The 27253-nt window shown below is 36.6% G+C and overlaps 1 protein-coding gene and 1 pseudogene across 1 annotated transcript; both read right to left on the bottom strand.

Annotated features, from left to right (window-relative positions):
• Positions 1-2334: 2334 nt before the first annotated feature.
• Positions 2335-25715, bottom strand: TMPRSS11B (transmembrane serine protease 11B). The gene is given in 12 exon segments (XM_060147038.1): positions 2335-2498; positions 3137-3277; positions 3633-3892; positions 5420-5597; positions 6407-6445; positions 7833-7993; positions 9198-9230; positions 9232-9263; positions 9344-9459; positions 11389-11418; positions 11421-11506; positions 25633-25715. Coding segments are annotated over 12 exon segments (1323 nt in total).
• LOC132519318 (RNA-binding protein with serine-rich domain 1-like) lies at positions 25167-27082 on the bottom strand (annotated as a pseudogene).
• Between the last annotated feature and the right edge of the window lie 171 nt (positions 27083-27253).

Below are 27253 nucleotides of genomic sequence, written 5' to 3'. Positions count from 1 at the left end.
TATGTAGTGTCCTTCTTTGTCTCTTGTAATAGTCTTTGTTTTAAAGTCTATTTTGTCTGATATGAGAATTGCTACTCCAGCTTTCTTTTGATTTCCATTTGCATGGAATATTTTTTCCATCCCCTCACTTTCAGTCTGTATGTGTCTCTAGGTCTGAAGTGGATCTCTTGTAGACAGCATATATACAGGTCTTGTTTTTGTATCCATTCAGCCAGTCTATGTCTTTTGGTTGGAGCATTTAATCCATTTACATTTAAGGTAATTATCGATATGTATGTTCCTATTACCATTTTCTTAATTGTTTTGGGCTTGTTATTGTAGGTCTTTTCCTTCTCTTGTGTTTCCTGCCTAGAGAAGTTCCTTTAACATTTGTTGTAAAGCTGGTTTGGTGGTGCTGCATTCTCTTAGCTTTTGCTTGTCTGTAAATGTTTTAATTTCTCCATCAAATCTGAATGAGATCCTTGCTGGGTAGAGTAATCTTGGTTGTAGGTTTTCCCCCTTCATCACTTTAAATATGTCCTGCCAGTCCCTTCTGGCTTGCAGAGTTTCTGCTGAAAGATCAGCTGTTAACCTTATGGGGATTCCCTTGTATGTTATTTGTTGTTTTTCCCTTGCTGCTTTTAATGTTTTTTCTTTGTATTTAATTTTTGATAGTTTGATTGATATGTGTCTTGGCATGGTTCTCCTTGGATTTGTCCTGTATGTGACTCTCTGTGCTTCCTGGACTTGATTAACTATTTCCTTTCACATATTAGGGAAGTTTTCGACTATCTCTTCAAATATTTTCTTGGTGCTTTCTCTCTCTCTCTTCTCATTCTGGGACACTTGTAATGCGAATGTTGTTGCGTTTAATGTTGTCCCAGAGGTCTCTTAGGCTGTCTTCATTTCTTTTCATTCTTTTTTCTTTATTCTGTTCTGCAGCAGTGAATTCCACCATTCTGTCTTCCAGGTCACTTATCCGTCTTCTGCCTCAGTTATTCTGCTATTCATTCCTTCTAGTGTAGTTTTCATTTCAGTTATTGTATTGCTCATCTCTGTTTGTTTGTTCTTTAATTCTTCTAGGTCTTTGTTAAACATTTCTTGCATCTTCTCGATCTTTGCCTCCATTCTTTTTCCAAGGTCCTGGATCATCTTCACTATCATTATTCTGAATTCTTTTTCTGGAAGTTTGCCTACCTCCACTTCATTTAGTTGTTTTTCTGGGGTTTTATTTTGTTCATTCATCTAGTACATAGCACTCTGCCTTTTTGTGTTGTCTATCTTTCTGTGAATATGGTTTTTGATCCACAGGCTGCAGGTTTGCAGTTCTTCTGGCTTCTGCTCTGAGTCAATAATTTATAATAAAGAGAAAATAAAAGTAATGTCACAAACAATTGAAGGAAGATAATTTTTAGTTTGTTTTAGCAGTTTTTAAAATTTTAAGGTACTTGTTTTATTTTTAGGAGAGTTAAAAGGTGAATTATTTGCAGAGATTACAAAATCAGCCCTCCATACAATTTCACATGCACTATCAGGAGAGCTACTGCAATAGATGCCACACCGTCCTCTCCCCTTGAGGGCCTCACATTATTTTTGCTGCAAGAAAATGCAAACAGATGACAAAAGAAGGACATGAAGAAAATATTATATAAATAATTGCAACTTAAAAATCATTTTTAAATTCCTGACTAATTTTGGATTTAAATTCTATGAGGGAAAATTCATGTGAGGGTTACAACTTATCAGAGAGGCTGAAGAATGACTTCAAGCAAATAATTGTTTTTCTTAGTGTTCCTCACTCTGTAAATTAAGAGACTTGGTCTAACTGAACCTATGTTACCCCTTCTCCATTCCAAGATTATATGATTTTACAAGATACACAAACTATCTCAAATATAAACAAAGTGTGAATGTACATTATTTGCCTTACATATTCCAGTTTAACAAAATGAATTTATAATTTATAGAATTATAAATCTATAAATTTATGATTTATAGAATTAAAAATAATATATTTGGTAGATCCAGCATTCATGTTCTCATACTAACAAAATCTGTATTTTTTTAAATTCTGAAAAATAAATTAAGGTCTATTCCAAATATAAAGGTAAGATAAATCAGAACTAGGCTATGAATAAAAATATTTTGGCCTTTTTCTTTTCTTTCTGTTTACTAGTTAAATAGATAAATAAATGGATAGTGTTTTAGATAAAATAAAACATTAATCAAGACCTTTATGCATTTGTATATAAGAAAATGATTGGTATACCAACAATCAAAAGAAAAAGATTTTGAAGCAATGGATAAGAATACCCTATAGTTGTCTTTTTGTTCCATTTCAAAGTTACTTCTCTTTCAGAGTGCAGTCTTGGAGGTAATCCATCCACGATAAGCAGTCACTCAAGTATAGACACCTGGTTTATTCTTTTTCCCACATCCTTCACCCCAGCTTACTATTCCAACAAGGTGCCAGATATTCCTAGAGTTGGGATAAGCTAGTGGTCCACCAGAATCATTCTAGAATAAAAAGAGAAAAAAAATGTGTCTTGTCCTGAAACATTTCTTTCTATCTCTCCTCTGGAGTTGTCAACAGCCCCTAGGCAGTGAGACAATCCACCCTCTTTGGGCTTAGAACTGTGGGACTCTTGAATTTCTTCAAAACCCAGGGCAACTACAAACCAGAGTATATTACCTACAGCTGGACTGGAGTGGATTGGGAAGACTAGAAGCTGACTTTTTAATGAGTCCAAACTTAACTCTGGAGAAAGTGACTCAGAGGCTTCATGATGAAGTCTCTGAGGAATGCATGACATGTGCACCTGTAAAGCCTCCTGCTGCATCTCCTGATAAGAGAGACGCAAGCATTCTAGTTCTGCAGGTTGCCCAGAAAATAGGGCCAAATTTATTTTATTACCTTGTAACTATGGATTCCTAGACTGAAAACTCCATGAGAACAGGGATTGTGTTCACCACTGCATCTCCAGCTTATGAGCTGGGTTCTGGTACATTAATGAGATTAATAAATGTTTGTTTATGTGGATTGAAATAAGAAGCTACTCTGTGAAAATCATTAAGACAAAAAAAATTATGGTGATAAAAACTTCCATTGAATTAGTACTTGAGAAAAAATGATTTGATAATGTATCTAGAAGTATTTGACAGGCATCAGCTTCTCCTGACATAAATCCAGCACACAGCATTGTATCAGTTGCCAAGCCAGACAATGCATGTGGAGCATTGCAAACTATGTTATCAGTAATCTTCAAAAAAGCCTGCTGAAGTATCACTGGAAGAGAACCTAAGGGCAATAAATTCTGCATATCATGGAGATCTTAACCTTGTTTTTTGAGACAAAGAACGTCTATGGAATAGAGCAGATTCTCTTGGTCACCAAGAGCCAGACCAGTCCCAGGCTAGATTGCTTTCTTTCTAATGTTTATTAGAGCTGGCTGCCTCACACATAAATTCCAAAATTTCCAATTCTTATTCCCAGAGATATTTCAGAAATTGAAGACAACACCATGCCTTTGGTCCCATCACTTGGTTTTCTTTTTAGTATATTTGTGGACTGGTTAATTGTGTGAAAGAATGATTGATTGATTGATTAAATAATTATTCTTATGAAGCTATTACATATTTACAGAAAAACTTACCATTTATATAAAGTGTTCCCCATTCTGTAACTACAACACTGTCATTTTCTGAGAGCTTCATTTTGGCTTCAGAAAAACAAATCCTATGAATGTACTTTGTAAAAGAGACTTCTTCAGCAAGCTGCACAAGGGCAATATCATCATGAACCCCAGCTTTGCTATAATTTTCATGAAAAAGAATGTTTTGGACTTTCGGTGTCATATATGGTTGATTTACTATAGTTACAAAGTTGACAGTCCAATCTTCTGAATTATTTTTCCTGGAGGACACAATTTAATTAAAATACACTCAGTTTGGGGGCCAAAACGGTATTCACAGTGATTATCTTATCACTTTAAGGTGTGAGTTTCCCAAACAACACTATAAAGCACTTAAATTCTTATTTTTAAAATGTCTTTGATGTGGGGATGTCATAAATGCTACAGACACATAAAAATAGTGCTAAGGACTATTACAGCTGTCAGCCTTCTTCAAATCCTCCTAACTAGAGTCACTGATGTCTCCTGCTAGTTCAGCCCCATCTGGTCTCTATGCATTTGAGTTGGGTAGGAATCATGTAAGCAGTCTCAGTGGATGGAGTCCAGAATCACTCATACTGCCATATACCCTGGGCTCCAGGAGCCTGTGGCAGGCTCTGGGCATCCGTCTGCATGCATAAACAATTGCAATTTGTTCTCACCCAATCACCCCATTATGTTTACCAAGTCAATGCATCTTGGCTTCTAATTTAGATTTTTCTGACCAGTTTCTCCAGTTCCCCTGAGATTCTTTCTCAGTTTAGGCCCTAAGATCCTATTTAACTATTGTCACTTCCTCAAAATGTCAGGTGCCTTTTTTTTTTTTTTAAGGTTTCAAGACCTTCATGTAACTGTGACCCTCTTCAGTCCTTCTCTCCTTCTGAAATCTTCAGTGACTCCACACATTCATTAGCTGTGTTTTTCCAGTAAGTAAGCATCTTGTCATTAGAGGTGTCCCCAATGAATAAAACTACATTTTCTAAGCATATTTTCTAATGTTTCCTTTTACAAATCTTCTCTACTTCAAATAGTTCTTTCTGTTTGCTGTCCATAGAATACAACTTGTGTTGCTCCATCTCAACACATTTGAAGAAGGCTATTTTTCCAACTCAAAATGCATATTATTTTTTTCTGATCTACCTACCCCAATCAATCAAAGCTTATATCTTTAGAGTCTAGATCAAATCTTAAAACTGAATACCTCAGCTAGATTGTGTTCTCTTTCTTCACCAAGTTTCCATAGCACATGCTATCTGTGTTGTACATGTGACACTTACTACACTGTGCTGCCTTATACCTTTAATATATCACGTTTAAATTTCTTCAACTAGATTGTAAACCCCCAGAGGGCAAGACAAATAAGCACTCTGTAACTGGAGTCAGACATACCCAAGTTCACACTCAGTTTCTTTTATTTAAGAGCTGTATGATCTTGGTCAAGTTACATCACCATTTCTAAACCCTAGTTTCCTCATCTTTAAATAGGTTAAAGTATACCTTTCATATGGAATTATTGTTATGATTAAATAAAATGATGTAAGTAAAGTACTTAACATCAGGCCAAAGCCCCTATTTGGAAAATGTTAATTGCTTCCATTCATTTTTCCCTTAGTTGCCCAATTTAAATGTCTTTGCTGCCCTTCAATTATGTAAGTGGTTGTAAATTTCATATGGTCTTGGCAGAACCTCACACATTTAGGTTAACCCCACAGACCTCCCAAATAGGCCTGCAACCAGAATCCTGCATTTAGTCAGACTTTCAAACTTACTTAGCAAAGCAGTGAGCTGCAGATAGGAGCCACCTACTGCTGATCAGAGAAACACCACAGTGGTGTTGGCCTTTCCACTGCATGCTTGCCTGCCATGGCCAGGCCCCCGTCAAGGCATTTTCCCCATTCACAATTCGGTTGCCTGCTGTGATACTATTGGTCAGTCATCCCCCACAACCTGAAGAAAGGATTTATTTATATAAGAGCATGTATCTTTCATTATATTTTTTAAGAAATATATTTTCAAACATTATTTGAAACCCTTCAAGGATTGTCCAGCATCTCCTAATCAGTGTTGTTTCTTTCCTGGAATGTACCCTTATCATGATAGCCCATTCCATCCTTGTTTGGGTGACTTTTACTTTTCCTCTTTTCCAGTTTCAAGCATTTTTCAACTACTGATTTTTGTTGTATCTATCTGTTATAACTCTAGTCTCCCCAAGTAGATTGCATAATTCTTGAAGGTGGAGACTTTGCTTCATTAAGGTCTGTATCTTGCATAGCATATGCAATGCTGTCTGTAAAGCCCCATGTAGACAACAGATACTCCATAAATATCCACTGAATGAATGAATACATGTATGTATCACACTGTAGGCCTCATGATACTCTAAAGAGAATTTGCTTAAACGGTACAGAACTATTATTTACCTTATAATAAATATATTTGATATAGCCTAGTTTTGCATTTTCTTATTATCCTAAGTTGTTCTTTCTTCCTTCACTTTTTTTTAAAAACTAATTCAGACATGATATTCTTCATGATTCCATTCTTTGGAAACAGTTCTCATTTCACCCTTTTGGACAACCCATTATAAATGGTTAGTGTTTTTCAAAAAGAAATGCCAGATAGATATGTGGTATATCCAATAATTTTGAAAAACTACTATAGATTTCCAACATTAAGTACTTCTAGATCCTTTTTAGCAAAATGATGGGGAACTATCTGTGAATGTGTTAAATTTATAATAAAGTTTCTAAACTTACAGTTATTGGTAAGCATTTCAGCATTAGCCTTGCTGATTTCTGAAATTAAAATAAAAACATAAGGTTGATAAAATATCACCAAGCAATTCTCTTCAGCCCGAGGACTAAATTTCCTAACCCAATTACTCCCAACATTTAACTATTCAGACTAGTTCATGTATTGTCTATCAACCTCTCTCACTTCTACTTGTTATATTTTGGCCATCTCTCCGCATCTCTACCACGTAGTATAGGAAAAGGGAAAAGGAAATAAAAAAGCAAAGCTCTCAGTTTTATGATGGTTGAAGTAAAATATTTAGTGAAGTAAGAAGCTGACACTCTTACTAAAAACGGCACTGGGCATAATCTTTGGATTTTTTTTTCCCTATGATAATTCTCATTACTCTGAAATGTAGTTATCTATATTTTAAAGAAAAAAACCCAATTCAAATTACATTTCATTAGACCTATCCTGCTCTTTAGAAGTCATCTCATTACTAAGACTGAATTATGAAATTTTGAGAATTTAACTTAAATTCAAGTCTCTTTTCTATTGGGAGTAGGCTTTAGAGAGAAAGAGAAGAGAGAACTAAAAAAAGACACATCAGAAAGTGCTGACTCTGAATCCCTGGGATACAGAGGGGCAGTAACTTGTACAGCCTTCTTTCCCAATGACTACCCACAAAGGAATCGTATCGCTCCTTTCAGAACCTCTACCTCAAACTCACTTCTCATGAGTGGCCCATTGGTGACAGGGACTATGTTCTGAGGCAAAAGAGCCGTAACTGGCAGCTGGCAGCCATCAGAGCTTCTGGATCAACTGTGAGTCTGGAAGAAGCACAAAACTGGGCTCTGGAAACACAAGCTTATCACCTAATAGACCTTTTAACAATCCAAGTTAACGTTTGAAGAACTTCGTAGGACCTTTGAATGTTTACAAACTTTACTTTCTGTACTGGGGCAAAATCCTATCATTTTCTTCCCTTGTTTTCTAGGGAATTATTTCAGACAGATTTTATCTTTAATAGTATTACTTCCATTCTTCCACAAGAAACAATGAGAACCCCCGTCCTCAACTTCACACTGACTTCTGCAGTCTTCACGCTTAATGATCAAGAAAACCCTGTCTGTTTCCTATAATGAGTTCCTGACAAAAGTAGAAGTAGGGAGGAATAATGCTTCAATTATTATTTTTCACCCCCTTTCCATCCATTACAGCCAACCCTTCCAAACTCACAAGCATACCTGTAGCTTAACACTTATTTCTGTCACTGTGCAGACAGATTCTATAGCACTGCCTTCTCCACTACCACCTCAATGGTAGGAGTGCCACAGTTGGGAAGACTAGTTTTTCCTAAGCAAATTCCTGAAACTCTTGGTTCATTTTTTTTTCCAGTACTTTTTTCAATAGTCTAGATAGTTAAGTAGTTGAAAATAAGTGAAATACCTATAAGTTTGATGGAAGTGGGAACTGCATTCCAAGATGCCATGTTGTCCTTCAACATCAGATGTAAGATAGCCTTAATTTTAGTCCTCATGCTATTCTTTTTTGCTGGAGGAAACTTGAATGTCAACTGTAACTGTACACTTGAACCATTGGGATAAGAACTAGAAGCAACAGAAATGTTCTAGTGTGTTGTTTCTTGATTTTTTAGATGTTTCATGAACACATTGGATTTGCCACATTTTAATTTATTATATTGCCTTCACATACATATTAAAAAAAATACACAGATATTGTCCCAGTATAAATAAAGTGCAATGGTCCCTAAAAATTTAACTGGTTAAGAGGTATTGTTCATGAAAGAGGATATGAACCACAAACTAGAAATCAGAATATTTCAAACACATTTGAGAAACTGAGTACTGACCAACAAATAATTGACTTGAGATTTTATAATAATACAGTAAAAACAAAAGTGTTCTTGTACAGATATTTTCTAATAACTTAATTTTAGAGAAAGAGATAAATGAGAACTTAAATGCAGGGCCAGGAAGCATTCAAAAGATATTGTCTGTAGGTAAGTAGATTGGTTGGTTGGTTGGTTGGCTAGCTGGATTTTTTGTTTTGTTTTGTTTGGAGAGTTCAGACTTCCCCAGAATAGATATTGGCAGTTACCAAATTACAGCTGTCTCTTCTTTTATCACTCATCCCCTATGCCCTGTGATACCTGTCTCCCTGCAGCCCTCACCACTACCACTATCAAGCACACTTACAATACATATTTAGACAAATGTTATCTCAAAAGATTCACTTTTGTTCACAGGCATTACAGTGATGGTAATTATTAAAGAGACCAAAAGAGGATTATTTTAGGAAAGATATGGCCAGATGGGTATGGATGGAAGAAGAGGTGGCTAGTATATAGGTAGCAAAACAATCAGATGAGACTCCGTGTTTTGCATAGTTACAGTTATCTTTTATCATAGAAATCAGTTAGGACTGACTGCCACCAAAAACCTTACAATTCTCCTTCAAGTACAGAGATTAAAGATATGTACAGAACACTTCCTACACTGAATAAAAATTTGTTAAATACAGTGATACTTTAATTTATGGGGAGCTCTTTATCCCTTCCCTCCCTCCCTCCCTTCCTCCCTTCTTTCCTTCCTCCCTTCCTTCTTTCCTTCTTCCCTTCTTTCCTCCCTTCCTTCCTTCTCTTTTGCTCCCTCTATCTCTCTTTCTGTTTCTTGCTGTTGTTGTTATTTAAAACTGGAGCTGATATGACATATTACCTACTTCTCATTCCATAAGATCTTTCTTTTTAATTATTTTTTTGTTCCATAAGATCTTGAATGAATTTGTACTTACAGAAGTTTGATGACTTGAGAGTTGATATACTCTGTATACACCAGAATTTTGAAATGCATCAGACATCTGTCAAGAGAAAAAAACAAAGCCACCACATGTTTCAATCAAATTTATAGTAAAATTAGTAAAATAAATCTCTGACTTACCTTAGTCTCAATATATTTTCTCAGATCTGTGCTGACTTGTGAAACTGCTTTTTCACAATTATCATTGTATATGACTCCAGAAATATGAAAATCACCTTGGTAATAGTAAGTCTTTCCTGTGAAATAAAGAAATACTTAGAAAATTTTAAAATAGGAAGTGACCTCAAGTCCCTCCATATCTTTATCTCAAAATTAATATTCAATGGATATACTCAGACAGGGAAATTAATTTACTACCACTTGAATGAGAGATTCCCCTAGCTTTCATCCAACTCTAGTTACTGTCAGTATTAACAAAGATTGTGTTAGCTCCTAAGCCAGAATCCTAGAGTAAACCCATCTTCCAAAATGACTTCAAACAACATTTACAACAGAGTTTGAGTGTCTATTTTTACTTCAAGAAGCCCAGTTCAACTAATTTAACTTCAGGAAATATAAGCTCGTCCAGCCTTATATCTGAAATTGTAGATAGTTGATCATATAGAGAAATTCAAGAGTAAATTCTCATCCACACACTTCCTGCTCAAGCCAGGATGCCTGCAGTTCTCCCTTTTGCATCACTCCTTTCCACTAAATCACTGTTTCCCCAGAAGAAGAAACAATGTTAAATGCAAACTATATTTTGGAAGGATAGCTAATTAAGCTACTGGTCCTCACTAACATGCTGACAGGGCTTCTTTACGAGGGTTTGATTTGGAAAACTCAAGAGCACTATATATAAGGAAATTTTGTGAATAAAGTTATTATATTTTATTTATTTATTTTTTTTTGCGGTACGTGGGGCTCTCACTGTTGTGGCCTCTCGCGTTGTGGAGCACAGGCTCCGGACGTGCAGGCTCAGTGGCCATGGCTCACGGCCCTGGCCGCTCCGCGGCATGTGGGATCTTCCCAGACTGGGGCACGAACCGGTGTCCCCTGCATCGGCAGGCGGACTCTCAACCACTGCGCCACCAGGGAAGCCCCAATAAAGTTATTTTTTAATGAGTAGAGCCAAGAAGAGGATAGAAAGATTCAGACTACAGAGAGTTCGTGGGTAGACATGGCAAGCAAGAGACTGAACAACCACTATGCTTCTGAAGGATAAGTTTTTAAATTTGAAACTAAGATGGTTGGGGAGAAGCAAAGGAGAAGAGGTTAGTTTGGAAGAGAACTGGAATTTTCATTGAATCAAGCAAAATGTATCCACACTGCATTATTGTATAGGATGATATATTTCAGAGGAGTAAAACAGAAAATCATGATAAAGTCAATAGAATAATATACTTAAAGTATTAAGATGTGGATTTGTGCTCAGCTATGCCACTGAAAAGCCTGTGATATCTAGGAAGTCACTTGACTTTACTGAGCCTCAGTTTCTTGCATATGAGAATAAGGATGATAGTAAAACCTGCCCTCCCAGGCTCAAAGGATTAGTATGAGGATCAATCAGAATAATGGATATCAAATTTCTTTAAAAACATTAAATGGTTACACAGATTTAAGGGTTTACTTTTCTGAAAGGTAAAAATAAGCTGGAAAAACATGCTTTTCTGGATGTAGGGTTATTAAAAATAAGATCAAGTTAGTATGAGCATTCAGCCATTTAACCACTCTTGACTATCCACTATTAGAAGAGTCATTAGTGGATTATCCATTGCTGCTTATCAATTATATCTTAACAACCAATATCGGAAATGAGCCAAGAAGAGTAGGGATCTCCAAAGTTTGAGGTATATTTACTAAAAGATGTACAACTTAACTACAAACCTACTCTATAAGCACTTTTATTGACAATGAATATTGGCATCAAAGTATTGAGCATTTCATTCTTGCCCATACTCCCATAACTGTTGATATGACTTATAGACTGGATCAAAGAGGCATCTGATTCCAAAATATTATAAACTTTGGTGTCAAATAATATAAAGTTATTATGTTGAAATAAAGTAGTAAGTAGATGAGAAAGTTTCCATAAAGAAATTTAATATTCCTGCTGTTTCTTGTCAATTTCTAAGAGTTAAAAGAGATTTAGTAGTAAGGGTGAAAATTGAAGTGTCAATACTGACCAACTGCCAGAAAATGGACAATGAGACCAAAGTTACTGCCAAGATTGTCATCACTCCAAGAAAAATAAGGATTGTCATCCACAGTGGCCAAGATCTTCTCTGGGAAGATATGTTGTACCTATGATAGGAGGAAAGTGGCTCAAATCAGATGATAAATATTCTAAATCTGTCTCTCTGCCAACTCATACAACACAATCTATAACTTATGCATCAGGTCTTTATATTAGCTTAAAACATAGACGCCTCAAATGTGTCAAAGAGGATAGACCCTAATGCTCATTCATTTAACAAATCATCCTGGGAGTACTATGTTAGCTGCTAGGGATACAACCGTAAGCAAAATAGCATGGTTTGTGTACTCATGTTTATGAGGAGAAATTAATTTGCTTTTTTTATTTATCCAAAGAAAGTTACAAAACATTACATGTGATCTGATTTTATCTTTGCAAACTATAGCCACATCATCTACATGGACATATATAGATTTATAAACACATATATAACATCATTTATATGTTTAATTAAATGTGTAAGAAAACATGATGTCAATTGCAACTTTCCCATGTTATAAGATTATGGGTAGACTTTTTTCTTTTTGTTTACTTTTTCTTTAACTATATTTCCTAATGTTTTGACAATAAACAAGGATTATTTGTATAACATAATTTAACAGATAAGTTTCATCACCAAAACCAATCAATTAGATTAAAAATAATCAGAAAATATTGTGACTTGGCATCATACAGATAGAGTGGTCTAGGGTTAGAGTTAGGTCATATGGCCACCCTTAGTCTAATTTTTATAAGGTTTGGACATTAGTTATTCTTCATATCTTGAAAGACATGATGATATGAAATAGTCCATTTGGACAAAGAGCTGTAACACACACACACAAATCTGATTTCAAGTTTCAAAATAGCCTCAACTAGCTCTTCAATCTCTTCAATCTCTGCATTATCCTAAATAAAACTTACAAAACAGAAGAGTTTGTAAGCAGTGGATATATTTGGCAAATTAGATGTTTCCTATGAGCAGGAGAACATTTTTGTTCTTATCCTTCCAGGACTAATTAACTTTTAGGTAGAGAAGATCCTTTAAAAATGAGTAATAAGGGGCTTCCCTGGTGGCGCAGTGGTTGAGAGTCCGCCTGCCAATGCAGGGGACGCGGGTTCGTGCCCCGGTCCGGGAAGATCCCACATGGCGCGGAGCGGCTGGGCCCATGAGTCATGGCCGCTGAGCCTGTGCTCCACAACGGGAGAGGCCACAACAGTGAGAGGCCCGCGTATAGCAAAAAAAAAAAAAAAAAAAAAAAAAGCAATGAGTAATAAGTACCTATGCCACACCTGTGCAACTCCACCCAGTCTTATTCCTCTCTGTTCTGTTCTCAGTTCTTAATCCTACTCTTCCTTCTATCTCTTTTGATGACTTGTTAATTAATGTTTCCCTGAGCCAACATTGTCAAAGGTCTTCAAAGAAACTCCCCATATTCCATGTATGCTTTTATACTGGAATTCATTTGTTTAATCTCATCCTCTTATACTAGATAAATCACACTTTAAAAGGAGTATACAATTAAAATAAATAATAACAATATTTATAACCTTATTAATATCTGATCATATGTGTCTTCTAATGAGTAGAAAAATTTACTGTGATAGTGAATTCTCAAATTTGTTTTGGATTAGCTGGTTGTAACTTAGCCTGGTAGCTTAGTCTTTCTGAGACATGAATATTAGTTTGAGGGACTCAAACACTATGTAGCCTAAATTATGTACGTAGTACAGAAAGTAGCTGAGATGGTTTCTATACAAATAATCACTATATTACAGTTTATAAAATGCCTTTCTTGGAAGACCCCTTTTAGATGTTCTTGAAAGTTCTAAAGAATACATACTGTTGACTATAGCATTGATATTGTTTTTTCCCCTTCATTGTGAATTTCTTCCTGTCAAAAACAATTAAGGAGATTTTTTATATCTAAAAGATCACAAGAGTTTATGATTTATTCAATTTCTCCTCTAGTAAATAGGATGTATGGACTCTAAAAATTGATTATTATTTTTTACTAATAGCTGAAATTGTTAAAATCATGTTCTAAATATCCAAAAAAGTCCATTCACGAAACAATTTACTCTCTCATCTATCAAAAAAATTTTGCGCCATAATTTTTTTTTTTTTTTTTTTTAATGGTACGCGGGCCTCTCACTGTTGTGGCCTCTCCCGTTGCGGAGCACAGGCTCCTGACGCGCAGGCTCAGCGGCCATGGCTCAGGGGCCCAGCCGCTCCGCGGCATGTGGGATCTTCCCAGACCAGGCACGAACCCGTATCCCCTGCATTGGCAGGCGGACTCTCAACCACTGCGCCACCAGGGAAGCCCCATAATATTTTTTAAAGGTAGGAATTTGAGTTCTTGGATGAACCCCTCTTTTAACAAAGAGAATAGGTTAAAAATTAATCTTCAATGAATTTAACCAACTCCATATGCTTAACTAAACTATACCTGACTCACTTTTGGATTTAATTTACTTCAAAGAAGGGCTCATTGTTATTCTGGTATAATCAACCATTCACCTTAATCAAATTACAATAATGTTAAAAAATGATGGTAACTACATTATTCACAATTTTTTTTTTTTCAGTACGCGGGCCTCTCACTGTTGTGGCCCCTCCCGTTGCGGAGCACAGGCTCCAGACGCGCAGGCTCAGCGGCCATGGCTCAAGGGCCCAGCCGCTCTGCGGCATGTGGGATCCTCCCAGACCGGGGAACGAACCCGTGTCCCCTGCATCGGCAGGCGGACTTTCAACCACTGCGCCACCAGGGAAGCCCCACAATTTTAAAACATCAATCTCACTGTAATTTATCTCCTACAGCCCATACCAGGTATCATTTCCTAGATTAGACTTCCCTATAACCACATTCTGATACTGCATTAGCAGTTAAACTGCAAAGTATTACAAACAGTAGTTTTAATTTATTAAAACTTCATTTCCAACCATTTGAATTGGATTAACCTGATTTCTGTTATACAGTGAAAAGTGTTAAAAAAAATTCCAAAACAAAATTCCTCAAATTCTGTAAAGATAAACCTTTTTTTTTTTTCATAGAGGACTTTAAATTATTAGGGAGAGGCTTGTGAATAAGGAACAAAGAAACTAATGATCAAATGAAGCAAATGGCCTCCACCACCAACTTTCTTCTGGAACTCGAGGAAAGCCAAGAGTCGGTGGAAAGGAACTCACTTGAAAATCTATTAAGTTTTGTGGGCCCACTGCAGTTTGTCAAGTGCTAATTTAGGATCTGTGTTGTAAAGTACATTATTCTAAAAATCTATAATGGCATTCAGGTTTTTAAATTATTTCTAAAAAACATTCAAGCTAGAATATATGGTTTTAATTACACTATTAGAGAACAAAAATGGTAGTATTCTTATGAGTGATTATTTTTAAAAAGTAAACAAAATTTTGCTGAACTTTGATTATTCTTTTTCCAAATTTCTGAAACTTTCCCAGAGACTTTACAGGGCCTCTAGACCTCAGAAATAATAGCATGGGTCCAGAAATAAAAATCTAAATTATAAAAAGCAACCAATTAACAAAAAACTAGAAAATACTCTGTAGCAACCTGTTAGCTTTTATAGACTTAATCTCCCAAATAAAATCCCATTTACCTGAACATAATGTTCTGATTGTGGTGGTGATGTCAGGGACAAGGGTAGTGATTGATGATGGCAATGATGATAGTGGTAATAAAAATAAGGGCCTTCTGGTGTAGATTTTAAGATGATCAGTGTTTCACAGGTTTATGTGCTACATCCAGTGTTGGTTGGTTTGTTTTTATGGGCTGGCTGAAATATAGAGAACAAATAAGATGAAACTTGTCCAATTAGTGTTAATGACTGTCATATTTCTATGGTTTCAAGATAGGAGTCATCCAGGGGGTGACAAACTTCCTTGACTTGGCTATTTAGAAAAAAGTAATAGCCTAGTCTTGGACTAGTCACTTAAAATGTACACCCAAGAAACAGCTTTGTGGTAAATCAGGATAATCCTAACTCTTGTGTTTGACCAATTCCGTCATTCTGGCTTCTTCCTCCTCAACTGAAACCATCTGTAACTATGTAGAAGTTTCTGACAAAAGACTTTCCACAAAGTACCGATTTTAACATAACTAATATTGCCATAATTTTGATATAATGAAATTCTATTTAATTGCAGTTTATATTTTCATTTCCCTAATTACCAGTGAGAATGATCATTGTGATCATTATTTTACATATTTCACTTTTCAGCCATGCTGCAACCCCAATTTTTGTGTTCTGACTCTTAAAGCCAGTGAGACTGTGGCTTTCTGCTTAACTTTTTAGCTCCTCTACATCACCTGGACTGGCCAGTGCCCTCTGGCAAGAAACCATATGTATGTAAATCTTACCCAGTACAGTCCCTTCCCTTCATGAATTGACTCTGAGACAGTTTTTATCAGTTTTTTGTCACTCTGTACTGCCTTCATATGGTTTTTATATTTTTTCCAAAGTTTATAACTATTAACTCTAGAAGGGCTTGATATAAGAAATTTCACCATTGCTGGAAGTGGAACTAGTTATTGGTGACCTTTAAAAAACAGAATTTCTTAATTTTAGTTTAAAATTTGTCAATATTTCCTTTCAAGGTTAGTATTTTATGTGTATATATATGTAGTTTGTTGAAGAATTCCTTGCCTTTTATAAAGATATACTTGTATGTTTTATTTTAAAAACTTTAATGTGTTACCATCTGCATTTAAGTCACCAATTCACATTGCATTCATTTGTGTGTATATTATGAAGTAGGAGTAAAGGTGCATTTTTTTCCATATGACTATTAATTGACCCTGTACATCTTATTGAAATCATGCATGTGCAATTCTTTATCTACTGCCCTGCAAAGTCACCTCTGTTATAAATCAAGTATAAATCAAATGCAGGTCTCTTTCTGAATTTTTTATTGTTTCCTTGATTTATTTTTTTATTACTGTGCCATATCACACCACCTTAATTATTGAAGTTATAGAATGTCTTGTGTCAACTTAAAGAAAAACACACAACATAAGAATTGTGAGTTTAAGTTGTATTCAAGGTCTTACTGAGGACTAGCCACTCAGTTAGCTCTGAGGAAACTGCTGCAAAGAGGTAGGGGAGAAACCAGTTTATATATGATTTTTGGCTGGGAAATACATGCAATCAAGCATACATCTTGGTAAAAGTGTACTGCTATCACAAAGAACAGATATCTCGTCAGTGATTTTAGTGCTTTTCTATGTATGGGAAGATGCAGGAATCCGGGGTTATTAAAATTCTTCTGGAGATGTTTATCTAGACAGTCTCATCCTGTCATCCTCTTAATTTCTTCTCAGATTGCAGTAGGTCAGCGAATGTAGTGGGTTATGACTTAATCCTTGTAGAAAACACTTGTTTTTCTCTGTTCACACTTGATATCTGGTATGTAAGCCCATATTTGTTTTCCTTTTTCAAAATTATTTTGGCTATTTTTAGTCCATTGCCTTTACTTATAAATTTTAACATTGACTGATCAATTTCCAAAAAGAAATCTCTAGACTTTTGTTGATATAGCATTGAACCTATAGATCAATTGGGGAAGAATTGACTTCTTAATATATTGAAGCTTCCAATCTGTGAACTTGGTACATTCTTTCATTTATTTAGATTTTCTTTAATTTCTCTCAATAGTGTTTCACAAGTGTCTGAATAGAAGTCTTATACATGTTCTCCTAGGTTCAGTCTCATGTATTTGATTTATTCTATCCTGGTGTAAATGGTATTATTCCTTAAATTTCATGTTATATTTATTGCTGACATATAGAATACAATTGACTTTTGTCTATTGACCTTGTATTGAGAAAACAATTCATTTATTAATTTTATTTTTTCTATTTGTGTATATATATATATTTTTTAATTTATTTATTTTATTTATTTATTTTTGTATGTGTTGGGTCTTCCTTGCTTCACGTGGGCTTTCTCTAGTTGTGTCGAGCAGGGGCTGCTCTTCGTTGCAGTGTGCGGGCTTCTCATTGCTCTGGCTTCTCTTGTTGCAGAGCATGGGCTCTAGGCCCGTGGGCTTCAGTAGTTGTGGCTCACAGGCTCTAGAGAGCAGGTTCAGTAGTTGTGGTGCACGTGCCCAGTTGCTCCGCGGCATGTGGGATCTTCCCGGACCAGGGCTCAAACCCGTGTCCCCTGCATTGGCAGGCAGATTCTTAACCACTGCACCACCAGGGAAGCCCTCTATTTGTATATTATTTTAGATTTTTAGCATACACCTACATCTTCAAATAAAAACAGTATTATTACTTCCTTTTCATCGATTATATTTTCTTTTTTTTTTGGTTGCTTGGTTGATTGATTGCCTTACATCATAGAACTCTAGTACACTGTTGAATAGAAAGGGTTGATAGCTGGCATCCTTCTCTTGTTCCTAATTTCAGGGAAAAGCTTTCAGTATTTCACCATTAAATAGGATGTTTGCTATCATTTTATCAGATTAAAGAAGTTTTCTTTTACTTTTAGTTTGCTAATTTTTATAATAAATGAATTTTGAATTTGACCAAATGCTTTTTTTGCATTTATTGAGATAATCATATCATTTTTCTACTTTTATCTGACCAATATTGTGAATTACATTGATTGATATTTAAATGTTAAACCAACCTTGTAATTCTAGAATAACCCCAACTTGATTGCAAATAAAATATGATATATTTTGTGTGTCACTGGGTTTCATATCTTATTTTGTTTAGGATTTTTGCATCCATGCTTCTGAAAAAGAATGACATAATTTTATTGTCTTTTAATGTCATTGTTAAGTTTTGTAATCAAGGTTATGTTGGCCTTATAAAACAAGTTGGAAAGTAACTATTTTATTGCAAATAAAATTTTAAATTTATATCAAGTGAAAAAATTCCTAGGAAAAAATTCAAGTCTCCAAAACTGATGTAATCACCACTCTAAGAAGTGCTACCTGCCCTTCAAGCATACCACCTTTGGACTTTGCACAAAGTCAAAATAAATTAACTCCCTGAGATTCAGAAATTTATTGGGTTGGCCAAAAATTACCTATAGTTTTTAAGTAAAAATAAAAGGCACATTTTAAATTTTCACCAAGAACTTTATTGAACAACATATTCACCCTTTGTTCCACTACCTTCTGCCATTTTTCAGGCAACTTCATAATTCCATCTTCCTAAAACTTCTTATCTTTTTGAGCAAAGAACTGTTCCAGGTGCCTTTTACAGTCTTCCAGGGAATTGAAATTTTTTCCATTAAGAGAATTTTGTAAAGACCAAAATAAAAGGAACCTTTTAATAAATAAATGGAAATCTGAAGGTGCAATGTCTGGTGAATACGGCGGATGAATCAGAACTTCCCACCCAAGCTCTAACTGTTTTTGCCTGGTCATCCAAGAAACATGTGGTCTTGCAATATCCTGATGGAAGATTATGCGTTCTCTGTTGACTAATTCTGGATGCTTTTCGTAGAGTGCTGCTTTCAGTTGGTCTAATTGGAAGCAGTACTTGCTGGAATTAATCATTTGGTTTCCCGGAAGGAGCTCATAATAGAGGACTCCCTTCCAATCCTACCATATACACAACATCACCTTCTTTGGATAAAGACTGGTCTTTGGTGTGGTTGGTGGTGGTTCATTTCGCTTGCCCCATGATCTCTTCCATTCCACATTATTGTACAGTATCCACTTTTCATCACCCGTCACAATTTGCTTTAAAAACGAAACGTTTTCATTACGTTTAAGTAAAGAATCGCATGAGGAAATACGGTCAAGAAGGTTTTTTTCACTTAACTTATGTGGAACCCAAACATCAAAGCGATTAACATAACTGAGCTGGTACAAATGGTTTTCAAGGCTTGATTTGGATGTTTTGAGTATGTCGGCTATCTCCCACATGGTATAATGTTGATTGCTCTCAATTAATGTCTCGATTTGATTGCTATCAACTTCAGCTGGTCTACCTGACCGTGGAGCATTGTCCAGCGAGAAATCTCCAGCACAAAACTTCACAAACCACTTTTGACACATTCGATCAGTCACAGCACCTTCTCCATACACTGCACAAATCTTTTTTTTGTGTTTTGGTTGTGTTTTTACCTTTCTTGAAATAATAAAGCATAATATGCCGAAAATGTTGCTTTTTTTCTTCCATCTTCAATATTAAAATGCCTACACAAAAATTCACCAATTTTGAAGTCTTTTTTTTAAATGCACGCTGATATGACAGCTGTCACATACAATCTAACAAAACTGTTTTGAATGAAGTTAAAGACAACTAAGTGCTACTAGAGCCATCTTATGGAAAAAACCAAATGAACCTTTTGGCCAACCCAATATTTGTTGAAACAGCTAATAGAAATATGATCCGTGACTCATAGAGATGTTATATTACATTTACTGTCAATTTATCTTTTTAAAACAAGACTTAAAGATTTGAAGCTGATGTATATAAAATATTTATATTAGATATCAATCATTTCATATTCATCTCTTTTTTCTTTTGATTTGCTTCTAATGTCAAAAATAGCAACTACTGAATGACGTGGTTCTTCAACTTTCCACGGATAAACAGTGTTGCTGCTGAAACAGTATAAGCCTTTCTTCCATCTTGAACAAAGCCTAAAATTTCAGTACTTATGCACTTTTTCTCCCCTTGGTCCCATAACCACAAAAGTCCTGTCAATAGTAATGGAAAATCACAATATGTCATGCTATATATTAATGATCTGGTTGAACTCATCATAAATGAGTATATTATAGAATGCACATGTATTCCAATACATTTCCCATAGGCTGCATGTCCCAGTTTCAATTCATTTATGAAGTCTCAGTGTCTTAACAAACTTGGATAAGAATTAATGAAATGCTCTGTAGCAGCTGGAATTATCCATCTCATGACAGCACTTCCTCTTCCTGGGTTTATATTTCCCCCCAAACATTATCATGACATTTGCATCCAAATACATTTCTTTTCAAAATTTTCAAAATCCTTCAAAGCCACCTTAAACCTTTCTACCAAATCTTCTGCAATAACTCTGGTCCACATTAATTTTAATATTTTCTGTCATAAAATTGCACATACCTCACAACAACTAATTACTATTTATTGTTCTATTTGTGCCATACTTGTTTCCCCAAGAAGATGATAAGATCCTAAAGTGCAGGGTTTATGTATTTTACTAATTTTTCATACATTCCAGGTTCTCAATAAGCACTTACAGTTTCATTGTCTGGAACAGGAAGCAAGTACCTCTTCTCCTTTCTCTTTATTGCTTGTTTATTCCTACATAGTATTTGGCTCTTATACTATTTTCTTTTGCATTTACAATAATATTTGGTTTAGCTTGTCTAGTGAGGTAACAGTGGCCTTTTTCAGGACACTGTTTCTTAATAAGCATACTTCTAACAGAACCTGTTTCTCAAAATAGCAAAACCAGAAGCTCAGTTTTATCAATAGTCGATCATGATCCAGATCTAGGGAACTACTTCATATTTATCAAACTCATGGTGTATTTTTTTGACCAAGATGTCATGTAGTTAACTTAGAATGGGAGCTACAGTATTCCCTATCTATAGAATGCATGAGTCCATCACTAGGAAGCTACCTTCATATTCTCAAGTAACCTGGGTAACCTATTAACCTAGTCAATAGGTCTGTTAGTCAATAAGTGATGTAGGACTTCCCTGGTGGTCCAGTGGTTAAGACTCCGTGCCTCCAATGCAAGAGGCGTGGGTTCAATCCCTGGTCAGGGAGCTAAGATCCCACATGCCCTGAAGCATGGCCAAAAATTTTAAAAAAATTAAAAAGTGATGTATATGTATCAAATTCAAATATTCTGATACTTGAGTGCCCGCCCACTTCCTATAAATCCTCTAGATTAAAACACCGTTTCTTGTGCATTGGTAATTTTTTTTGCTAAAACTATAACTTCATTATATACTCTGTTCAGACTAAGGAAAGTTGAAAGAAGATTGACTTTCCTTGCCAACCCTTGTAACATAGTGAACTGAAGTCTAACATTAATAAAAAGACTGTAAGAGACCAAGCTGCTGTTCAATAGGTTTCAGTCTTTTGTAAGATGAATTACATTCCTAGGTACTAAGAGTACTTACAAATGAAACTGTGTGCAGCATTATAGCTAATGTTTATGAAATTTTGATGAATCATAAGATGAGAGGAATACAAGAGTGGAGATAACACAGTTTATTTTTTTATTGGAGTATAATTGCTTCACAATACTGTGTTAGTTTCTGTTGTACAACAAAGTGAATCAGCCATATGCATACATATATCCCCATATCCCCTCCCTCTTGAGCCTCCCTCCCACCCTCCCTATCCCACCCCTCTAGGTCTTCGCAAAGAGAAAAGTTGTTATTGAAAATCATTTGCCACTGAGTTTGACAAAATTCTGGGTAAAAAAAAAAATCAAGGATAAATTATTAAAAGTATGTCTTGAGCAAATCTAAAAACTGGAAGCAATCATTACTTGAAGACTATATTGATTCACTTAAAATAAATGTTGTGAGATTAACTTTATACCACTTTTAGATTAGGAGAATAGGGCAATGTGGTAGACAGAGGTACTTAGAACTCTTACTGTTTTCATCATCATCTTAATAATTATTGTCATCACTAATATAACAAAGATAATAGCTGCCATTCATTGAAGGTATACTATCAGTCTTATATTGCATCTTCCAAGCTTCTATATACCTTTCATATTAATTTTTTCACCAATTCTATGAGATAAATTTTGCCACTCCCATTTTACAAATGAGGAAATTGAACTTCAAGGAGTTTGTTACTTGTCAAAGATCACCCAGATAGTGAGTAGTGAAATCAAGATTAATTTTTTAAAAATATATGGGACTGACATGGAAGCAACCTAAATGTCCATTGACAGAGGAATAGATAAAGAAGATGTGGTACATAGATATAATGGAATATTACTCAGCCATAAAAAAACAAAATAATGCCGTTTGCTGCAACATGGATGAACCTAGAGATTGTAATACTGAGTGAAGTAAATCAGACAGAGAAAGAAATATCATATGATATCACTTATATGTGGAATCTTAAAAAAAATGGAACAAATGAACTTATTTACAAAACAGAAATGGAGTCACAGAAGTAGAAACCAAATTTATGGTTACTATGGGTGAAGGGGGATGAGGAATAAATTGGGAGATTGAGACTAACATGTACATACTACTATATATAAAATAAATAACTAATAAGGACCTAGTGTACAGCACAGGGAACTCTACTCAATACTCTGTAATGACCTATATGGGAAAATAATCTAAGAAAGAGTGGATATATGTATAACTGATTCACTTTGCTGTACACCTGAAACTAACACAACATTGTAAATCAACTATACTCCAATAAAATTTTTTTTAAAATACATGGGTCTGGGACTTCCCTGACGGTCCAGTAGTTAAGACTTCGCCTTCCAATGCAGGGAGTGCGGGTTCGAGACCTGGTCGGGGAGCTAAGATCCCACATGCCTCGGGGCCAAAAAAACAAAACATAAAACAGAAGCAAACAAATGCAATAAACACTTTAAAAAAAATACATGGGTCTGGCATTTCCTGTAATGATGGACTAAGGAATTCAGTCCAACACTTCTGATAATTATAGTAGGAAAGATGGGTAAAATAAATAGTTAGAAATTCTGTTGACGAGGTCATAGAGATAACAAGATAAAAATTTCAGGGCCAAGATCTCGGCGAAGATAAACTCAAAGAAGTTGGGTTAGCCTGCCATTTGGAGCTGCTATTTCTGAAAAGTATGCTAAAGCTGAGTAAGGCATCTGACAATATCAGGGCAACAGCATAAAAAATTGGAATCCAGGGCCCACACTGGGTAAGGGTGGTTGATAAACCCAACATGCTTTGAGTTGGGTTCCTGAAAGGCAATTTGCTAAATGAAAGTATATGCCCAATGACTGAATTGGATATCTCTATGAAAAACAATAATGATACTTGGTCCCTTCATGGCATTCTACTATAGGAGGATCATAGATCTTAATGTAAAAGGAAAAATAATAAAGTTTTAGAAGATAATTTAGGAAATAGTCTTAATGATTGTGAAGACAGCAAAGTTTTCACACAATGAAAAAAAAGTATTACCACAAAATACCATACCTTGTGGTATTTTTACATAATAAAACATTCCACAGCATTTTAAGTAAAAGAACTTCAGATGCGTGCAGAAACATAGATAATTCTCACAAATGAAAAGTTACAAAATAATATATACCTTATGATTTCATTTCTGTAATATTCAAACACAATTAGATGTAGAGTATAGAGTTAGAAGTCTAGGTTACTGTTTTCTGGGATGCTGGCAGTGTACTATTTCTTGACTAGGTGGTAATTACATGGCTATTCACTCTGTGACAATGTATTGATCTGTACCTTTGTTTCCTGTGTTCTTTTCTGTGTTATATTTCACAGCAAAATTTCTGAAAAATTAATATGTAAGCTATTCAAAAGGAAATTATTTCTGTATGAAAGCAAAATAAAGAGCCTGTCAACAATATGTACTGAAAACTTACTACACTGCCGAGCACCTTGCAAGGTGCTGTGAAGGTAGATATGAAAGATGCAGAAAAGAATGCATCTGCGATCTAAAGAGGTTAGATGTTATAAGAAATTTAATATACCTGAAACATATGTGAATATTGTTATTATAATAACTAAATGACTTTTTCCAAGAAAACTTGTCAAGAGTTACACATTTCAGTGCACTCCATTTTCAGATGGAGTTTTCATAAGAAGAAAATGAGTACCCATTATTTACATAGCTAAATGTGTAAAATTTTAAATATACTGCTGGTATTTAAAACCCCTACTCTCAAATTTTTTTTTTTTAGTTGGAGTATAATTGCTTTACAATGTTGTGTTAGTTTCTGCTGTACAGTGAAGTGAATCAGCTGTATGTATACCTATATCCCCTCCCTCTTGGACCTCCTTGGTCCCCCCATCCCACCCACCTAGGTTGTCACAGAGCACCGAGCTGAGCTTCCTGTGCTTTATAGCATGTTCCCACTAGGTAACTATTTTACACATGGTAGTGTATATATGTCAATCCTAATCTCCCAATTCGCGCCACCCTCCCCTTACCCCACTGTGTCCACATGTCCATTCTCTATGTCTACATCTCTATTCCTGCCCTGCAAATAGGTTCATCTGTACCATTTTTCTAGATTCCACATATATGCGTTAATATACTATACTTGTTTTTCTCTTTCTGGCTTACTTCACTCTGTATGACAGACTCTAGATCCATCCACATCCCTACAAATGACCCAATTTCATTCCATTTTATGGCTGAGTAATATTTCATTGTATATATGTACCACATCTTCTTTATCCATTCATCTGTCATTGGACATTTAGGTTGTTTCCATGTCCTGGCTATTGTAAAATCTTTATAACTATAAATATATTTATGTGATAAATGTGATTTTGTTCGTATAATTAAACATTACAAATTTATCCTTAGCAAATACTTTCCAAATTACTGGGGAAAGAACTACTGAAGTTGTAGATACTACATATTTTCTTATGGTTTGCAAAATATTTTTAGTGTCCTGAAAATACTAATATTTTATACTACTTCACCTGAGTATTTTTAAGAATGCAATCACAAAGAGCAATTGAATTCTTTTATCATAGTTTTTAAGTATAGATATTCTAATTTTCCCCTCAGAATTATTCCACCTGGACCAGTAAGTCTTCTTTCCTGGCTGAAATTCTGATTTGCAGATTAGTAGCACCATCTAGAGTTCTACCTACATATATAGTACTGACTGTACAATAAAAGCCAAAAAACAATGTACACGTTGCCAAGGTAACCTGCACGACCACCATGAATACCAACACAACGGGGGGCTTCTGTGATGACCCGACAGAGATGGCTCTCAGCTTACCAGTTTCAGAGAGAAAGGGAGACGTGTGTGTGTGTGTATGTGTGTGTGTGTGTGTGTGTGTGTGTGTGTGTGTGTGCACGCACATGAGTACACATGGAAAGAACCATTTTGGGTATTTGGCCCTAGAGGTCAGAAGAGGACTCAAGCAGGAGAGCAGGGCCAGGCTCACAGGAACGGCAGTTGCATAAAAGCACACCCTTTCCTGTGGGACCCTGCAGGTCAACAGGTTAGGGCACGAGCAGGCCACCAGATCGGCCCCAGGTCACCTGTGGAACGGGAAAACATGCTCCCAGTCTGGGGCTGTACCACCTCCTGGAGCCCCCGGCTCATCCCTGCTGGCTTTGCCACTAAACTGACTCTCAGGAACTAGAAATGTTGAAGATTTCTAGCCAGAAAACTGGAGGGCATCTTTATAAGCACGACCCCAAACGAACAACACTCCTGCAGCCGGAACTCTGCCGCCAGGGCAATTACTGCCTTCACCTTCGAAGCCTGCCCCTGAGTGAGGAATTTCTTTCCTACCGATCCTCCTTCGGCTAAAAAAATGACAGAAGTGAGTTGGATGCGATACAAGTCACAGGGCAGAGCTTCGGTGGCCCTGCGTATCGGGAGGAGTTGAAGCTGGAGCTGCTCCTGTGACTGCGGCGGCCAGGGGACCTGCGCCGAGGGGAACGCGACCTTCTCCTCATCCGTGGGGGTGACCTGCGCCACATGGGAGGCGGTGGCAGCATTCTCCTGGGAGGGTTGAATCGCCGGGGGGCTGGGGGAGGGGGTTGGCCGAGGCCAGGGGGCCAGCACAGCCGTGGCAGTGATCTCCTGGCCATCGATGTGTCCTCCGTCCATGTCCATGTGCTTCAGCGCCTTCTCTGCCTCATCTGGATTCTCAAACTACACATATGCGTAGCCTTTAGACAGATGCGGGTGCATCCTTTCTACAGGCACGTCAATCATTTTAATTTTCCCATAGGTGGAGAATATCTCCATGATGTGATCCTTGGTCACATTCCTGGTGAGCCTTCCAATGTGCACTTTGGTAGGTTTAGGCAAAGGGCTCTGCCTTTTCCTTTCCTTTTCATCTCTTTTGTGTGGTTTGGATTTGGGGCGGGAACGCCGCCTCTTGTCCTGCCTGCGCCGAGAAGGACTCGGAGAGCCAGGGGAGCTGCCGGAGCTGGAGCTGCGGGATGAGCTGGAACTTCCTGAGCGGCTCGATGCTGAAGATGAGCTGGAGCCGCTGCTGGGGCCTGTGCTGGTGCTGGAGCCCGAGCTGGAAGTCGAGCTGGACCGAAACCTGGTGCTGCTGCTACCACTGGAAGTGCTGCGCCTCTTTCGAGTTTTATCCCTGCCACGATCCTTCTCGCTCGACTCCTTGGTGGCCCCCTTATCTTTAGAGCGATCCTTGGACTGCTTATCAGAGCGGTCTTTGCATTTGGTAGGAGAAGGAGCCCTAGTGCTGGACTTTTTATTCTTTTCTTTGACTCCTAGCAAGCTCTTCTTTTTCACTCCTGATAAATGCATTCTCCCCTTCTGAGGTGTTCAAAGCAGCAGTGGCGGCCTCACTTATCTGAACTCTCACTTCTAACTTGAGTCTGAGAAACGATCCCTAATCAATTGCAATTTACGCCAAAATGCAGCAAGTCCCCAGTCCAGGCGCCGGGCTGTGAGCACTTCCAGGGTAGGGCTCGGCGTTGCCGTCCTGGGTCTCCCCGGCGAGAGGGCCGCGAGGGCGGAGGCCGAGTCCCCGGCTGCCCCGAATTCCGGGGCGCCTCACTGGGCCTGCTGCAGAGCGGACCTAAAAAAGTACATTTAAAAAAAATTTTATTTTATATTGGACTACAGTTGATTTACAATGTTGTGTTAGTTTCAGGCAT

This window comes from Lagenorhynchus albirostris, chromosome 4, assembly GCF_949774975.1.
Source record: "Lagenorhynchus albirostris chromosome 4, mLagAlb1.1, whole genome shotgun sequence".
Taxonomy (NCBI): domain Eukaryota; kingdom Metazoa; phylum Chordata; class Mammalia; order Artiodactyla; family Delphinidae; genus Lagenorhynchus; species Lagenorhynchus albirostris.
Note: the sequence above shows the minus strand (reverse complement) of the source record. Positions and strands in the feature narration are given on the sequence as shown.